Source organism: Camelina sativa, chromosome 17 (genome assembly GCF_000633955.1).
Source record: "Camelina sativa cultivar DH55 chromosome 17, Cs, whole genome shotgun sequence".
NCBI classification, from domain to species: domain Eukaryota; kingdom Viridiplantae; phylum Streptophyta; class Magnoliopsida; order Brassicales; family Brassicaceae; genus Camelina; species Camelina sativa.
This window is the reverse complement of record NC_025701.1, coordinates 17,342,465-17,348,320: the sequence shown is the minus strand read 5'-3', so window position 1 is coordinate 17,348,320 and position 5,856 is coordinate 17,342,465. Positions and strand designations below refer to the sequence as shown.

The 5,856-nt window shown below is 38.1% G+C and overlaps 2 protein-coding genes across 2 annotated transcripts; one reads left to right on the top strand and one right to left on the bottom strand.

Annotated features, from left to right (window-relative positions):
• On the bottom strand, window positions 458–1,796 carry LOC104757488. The gene is made up of 2 exons (XM_010480234.2): window positions 1,765–1,796; window positions 458–1,484 (listed from the first exon to the last, which is right to left on the bottom strand). Exon 2 carries the CDS (start codon window positions 1,476–1,478, stop codon window positions 594–596), a length of 885 nt encoding a protein of 294 aa, XP_010478536.1. The 5' UTR covers window positions 1,479–1,484; window positions 1,765–1,796; the 3' UTR covers window positions 458–593.
• LOC104757487 (putative F-box protein At1g30930) lies at window positions 2,187–3,970 on the top strand. Its single transcript, XM_010480233.2, has one exon. It carries the CDS (start codon window positions 2,302–2,304, stop codon window positions 3,826–3,828), a length of 1,527 nt encoding a protein of 508 aa, XP_010478535.1. The 5' UTR covers window positions 2,187–2,301; the 3' UTR covers window positions 3,829–3,970.

Here is a 5,856-nt window from a genome sequence, read left to right as displayed (position 1 = left end):
TACAAAGATATTCAATGCTATTTTTATTCATAGTCTTTATATGATATCCATTTCTTCGGATATCTCTGAAACTTATCAAGTTTCGTTGAGACTTAGGGGAATATAATGCATCTTTTATTTCAAATTTTGTTCCCCTTGGCATTGAAAAATTGGCTTCGCCAAAGCCCATTATAATCTTTGCATTTCCAGATATAGTGCTCACGCCTTTAGCGGAGTCATTCATTTTGAGAGAGGAGAAATATTTTTTATCTCTAAATATTGAGTGCGTAGTAGCACTATCTGCTAGACACATTTCTTCGTCCTCAATCTCAAAAGTTGACATTTTCCGGAGATAAAACATTCATAAAATATGCATTAATAATTTAATATATAACAAAGTCTTAGGAGATTTAAAATATATTACAAAAATGACTTTAAAGACCAAAAGTTTTACAAGCATATTTTACATAAAGATTTTAATCGCATGATTTTCCACTCTCTTGATTGACGAGAAAATCTGCGATATCCAGATGAGTTTCATCATTGAGACCATGGTAGGAAGGTCCAACTTCATTTGAGATGAGATTGGTCTCAACGTCTCTTTCTTTTTCCTTTTAAGACGCTTGATATAGATCGGCCAAATGCTTTGGTATACGACAAGTTTGGTACCAATGACCTTTCATGCCGCATCTGTAACAAATACTCTCATCTTTTTTCTTTATAATGCGGCTGGCATCATTTACATGAAGATCGTTGTTGGCTTTGCCAGCGTTGAAGCTATTAGAATAGTGACCTCTTCCTCTACCTCGGCCACGACCTCCTCCACGCCCACGACCACGGCCACGGCCTTGACCGCGTCCGCGTCCTTGTCCTTGCCAATTATAACTGGATGAAGCAACATTCACTTCTGGAAGTGGAGCTGATCCAGTTGGGCGAGTTTGATGATTCAGCATCACGAGTTGATTATTTTGTTCAGCAACAAGAAGAACGTGCATTAACTCAGAAAATCGAGTGTATCCTTTGGTCCGGTATTGTTCTTGCAGGATTACATTTCCAGGATGAAAAGTTGAGAGCGTTTTTTCGATCATATCATAATCGCTCACTTCTTCGCCACACAAAGCCATCCTGGAGGTGATTCCGAACATAGCGGAATTAAATTCACCAACACTTTTGTAATCCAAGAACCGGAGATTTAACCACTCATGTCTAGCCTTTGGTAAGATCACATATTTCTGGTGATCAAACCTATCTTTGAGTGATTGCCAAAGATCTACAGGATCTTCTTTCGTGATGTACTCATTTTTCAGATTATCGTGGAGGTGGTGGCGTAAAAACACCATGGCTTTGGCCTTATCCTCATCTGACGTCGTTTTCGACGGATCGATGGTGCTTAAAAGCCCATCCGATCTCAGATGCATTCGTGCATCCGATGCCCATGTCATATAATTTTTTCCAGATACATCAAGGGCAAGGATTTCGAGTCTGGCGAGATTTGACATAATTATCTACATGAATAATAAGTCCATTATTAATTTATTCATGAGATTTTGAGGAGGCAGAGCCTTCCATAATATAATATAAATCTTAACATATGATCGAGAAGGCAGAGCCTATCTTTCTGATCAAGAATGTAGATCTATATGATCAAGGAGGCAGAGCCTACCATTATGATCAAGGAGAAGACATAGTCTTTTTACTCCGTAAATATCTCATATATATATTCTTGAATTTAAAGGAATTTAAAGAAATTTTAAATAAACAAATTTGACATAAATTAGATGTTACCTCAAAAGAGTGATCTGTATAGAAACGGTTGGATCGGTTGGAGCAGAGAGACGATCGTGCTGATAACGTGTTGAAAATAATAACGCAAATATAGAAGATTATTATATATATATATGTATGTATATGTTTATGTTTATGCAACTATATAATTGCACAAAGAAAATAGAAAAGAAACATGAGGTGAGAGAGAGAGTGAGGAAGAACAACACTAACACATCTCTTCACTTTGAAATCTTCTCTTGTCTATATCTCATTCTCATCACATATTTATAGGTACAAAATTAAGGATGAGTCACTTAATCAAAGGAGATAAACATGACAAGTGTTAAAACATGTGTCAAGTTTAGTGATGAATAATTACTTCATTATAACATTGGATGGTTAAAAGCCCATGCTTATTGGGTCTTACGTCAGTGCCGATCCTGATTAGGCTTCCAAATCAAATCCAACACCGCCCTAAACTTTTTTATTGATTAGGGAGATCTCGAGTCTCTCTCTCTCTGTGCGATTTGTATTCTCTCGAGTCTCGCTCGAATCATGGATAGCTCAAAACCTTTTGATTCAATTCCAGATGATCTCCTCATCAAGATACTGTCGAAATTGCCAGCAAAATCAATAGCTAGGTGTCGTTGCGTGTCGAAGGGATGGAAGTCCTCGGCTCTAATGAGATCTGGATTCCACCGTGACGATTTCACCAACTTGTATCAAACAAGGTCCAAAGCTCGTCGACGACTCTTAATTGGGGTTAAACAACCACAACACGGTGAGTGGAGCTTTTACTCAACTCCTCAGCCTCAGAATCCATGTAAGAAATCTTCTCTTGTAGTATCTGCCGCTGATTTTCATATCAAGTTCTCTAGAGGAACAAGCGGATACGAATGCAGCTATGCCTCTGGATTGATCTACTTCCATAAGATGTGTATTCCAAGAGAAGATGAAGATCTAAAGCATGTGATATGTAACCCTCTTACAGGACAGTATGTGATCTTACCTGAACTCAGAGGTGTTTCGCATAGCTATTCGTATAGCTATTTAGGGTTTGATCCGGTTGAAAAGGAATTCAAGGTATTGTTCATGACTACTCGTGATTATATAGCTTCCAGTGGTACAGATCATTATATTCTGACACTAGGAACTGGGGAATTGAGATGGAGGAGGATCCGATGTCCATTTACACATGAGCCTTTTTGGGAAAGGATATGCATCGATGGTGTTTTGTATTACTCAGCTCATGTTAATTATGATGGAAGAAGGTCTAATGTGATAGTTTGCTTTGATGTTAGTTCTGAGACATTCAAGCTCCTTGACCCGAATTGCCGTTTTGATAATTTGATAAACTACAAGGGGAAACTATGTGGGATTGATTTGGAGTATGGTTATGATGGTGGATTTCCCGTTAAGTTGAGGATGAGGGTTCTAGAGAAGCGGGAATGGTCCAGCTATGTCTACTCTTTGTCGGCTGATCAGAGTGAAGTTGTTAAGGTCAAAGAGAATCTGTCCGTTGTTGGGGTGACTGCTTCTGGTGAAATTGTTTTGTCCACGGATTCTGCCTCTAATCCTTTTTATGTTTTCTACTTCAATCCGGAAAGGAACACTCTCCAAGTTGTTGAAATGCAAGGTGTTGGAGATAGCTGTGATTGGAGATACGCCTTTGTAGAAGACTATGTAGAGGATACTAGTGTTACTGATGCAATGCAACTGAAGTCAGCCCTTTTACAACTAGGCCGAAGCATTGTTCCCGAGAGGCCAAAACCACAACAACGCCGAGAGGAGCATACTATTGTTCCCGAGAGGCCAGAACCACAACGACGTTTGTATGCTAAACCACAACGCCGAGATACGTCTCTTGACGAGGAGCAAAATATTGTTGCCGAGAGGCCAGAACCACAACGACGTAGGGATACGTCTCCTGACCTCTCCAAGTCTCCCCAATCTGTTAAGAACAAGGAGCAGAACGGGTGCGGATCATCATCAGCTAACCTGCTCTTTCGCTCTGTTAGCTTAGCTATTTTATGTTTTGGTACACTTAGCTATGTTTTTTTTGTCCAAAACAAAAAAAAATAGTGTAGCTCTGTCATTCGACTGGCTTCTTCTTAGCTAAAAAGCCTAAAACTGTCATTGTTCCCTGTGTCTCCTCTTTGGCTCTAATTTTGTCTGATCCGAAAACTTTTAAACAATGAAACAGAGACAAGATTCATGGAGTTCATATACATCTTGCAATGGGAGCATAGTTTTACAGCATAGAGTATTGACTTATTTTGTCTAAAAGAATCTAATTTCTGTCCAAGTGTTGTTACAAAGCAATAATAGATGTTAAGAGACTAGCTAGGACTTTCCTGCTTTGTACAGGATTCCTGAGAACTTTATTCAGAGAACCCTGGATCACGTTATGGGACACTATAAAGAGCAGAACCGGAAGGAAAGAAATTGAATATGACTGAGAACTTCACAAAGTGATCTGGAGCATAATTTGGATCCGTAGGTCTTAGTCTCAGAGGCTGCCACATAACAGCAAGGATGTGAGCTCTTCAGCACAGTGACAATCATTTAAAATAGAGTCAAAGCTGTAAGACAGGAAAAACGTATATAAAACCTTAATCAAAACGAACAAGTCGACAAGGCTTCCCAACGAGGTTTGTAAACCATACCAGGAGCTCTAACCACTGAAAACGCAGCCAAAAGGTTAATGGCACAGTGACAAGAATGATTTGAGAATGTGAAGGAGTTAAAGTTGGAATCTAAAGCAATGGCTTCAACTTTAATATCAGCTTGTAATTCAACTCCAGAAATAAGATCCATAGAAATGTTTGTTTAACTCTCAAAAATGTTACATTTTTATATGAATTTGAATCATTATTAGGTTAAAAAGTATTAGTATAAGCCTGTTGAAATTTATTTAACTTCTGCATCTGAAACAGAGTCTACGACTAAAACAGAGGAATCTCTCTGATGACAAGTAAAAGACAATACAAAAAGCGTTAGCCACTTAACCCATATCACTCCCTAATTATGTTACACGTTACTTGGAAGATTGAAAGCAAATTACTGTCTTATCTACATTGTGTTTTTTTCAGACTCTTTTTTTTTCTTCTAATGTTATTGTTTGAAAGTATTTTATAGCATTCTTGTTTACTTTGACATTGTTTTTACAAAATTACTAGATTAATACCGGAAATAAGAGCTGTTTAATTTGTGCCAGTCTCTTACTTTTTCCAGCCTAAGTTTCAAACTCTTCTCGGAAAAGGGGAGAAATAGTTTGAATCTAATCATTCAATTGGCGGTTTCTTGACTGCAAAGAGGTTATTTGTGGGTATCAGTCGGGTTTTTGCAGGATGATTACTGAAACAAATAAATTTTGCTACAGTCCTCACTTAAATGATCATACAGTTTACTACTCTGTAGTGTAGACCATGCATGTAGAGAATCTTAGGTTTGATGTTATGAAGACAACATATGTTGCAACATCTATACGCCTACCAGAACAGAGCACATCAACATCATCTAGAGAAGATCATCAAGTGAAGACTGTTCATAACACGATCGTCATACTCAAAATTTGATGCTGTGTTTTTTTAGAAGATGAATAAACTTTACAGGTTGTGTTTGTATTCTCTCTTTGTCACTTTTAATTTTCATTAATTTGAAGTATTTATATTGTTGGAGTTACCTTTATAGGTGAAATTGTCTTGCAGATCACGTAACCAGCTATATACATACAGAGATGCTGCACTTGCTTGTCTCAGCGGTATAAGCAAGAGGCACTACGTACTGAATGTATATTTTACTTTTACTTCTAAAAAAGGCCTTAAGAGCTGGGCCTTAATTAGGTTAGTGCCAATCTCTGAATAAGTTCAAGTGCACCACCACCCCCTCCTAACTAGATAAATAAATAGGTCATCTATTTAAAAAAAACTAATCCAAAAACTACACGTAACTCCTGTTCGATCATGGTTAGTGGAAAAACTTTTGATTCCATTCCAGATGAGCTCATTCTCGAGATATTCTCGAGATTGTCTACAAAATCAATCGCTAGGTGCCGCTGCCTGTCGAAGCTGTGGAAGTCCTCGGCTCTAATCAGGTCAGGATTTCACC

Bases quoted from the DNA above. Each gene is read 5' to 3' on its own strand.
- LOC104757487 (XM_010480233.2), top strand. From the start codon at position 2,302: ATGGATAGCTCAAAACCTTTTGATTCAATTCCAGATGATCTCCTCATC.
- LOC104757488 (XM_010480234.2), bottom strand. From the start codon at position 1,478: ATGTCAAATCTCGCCAGACTCGAAATCCTTGCCCTTGATGTATCTGGA.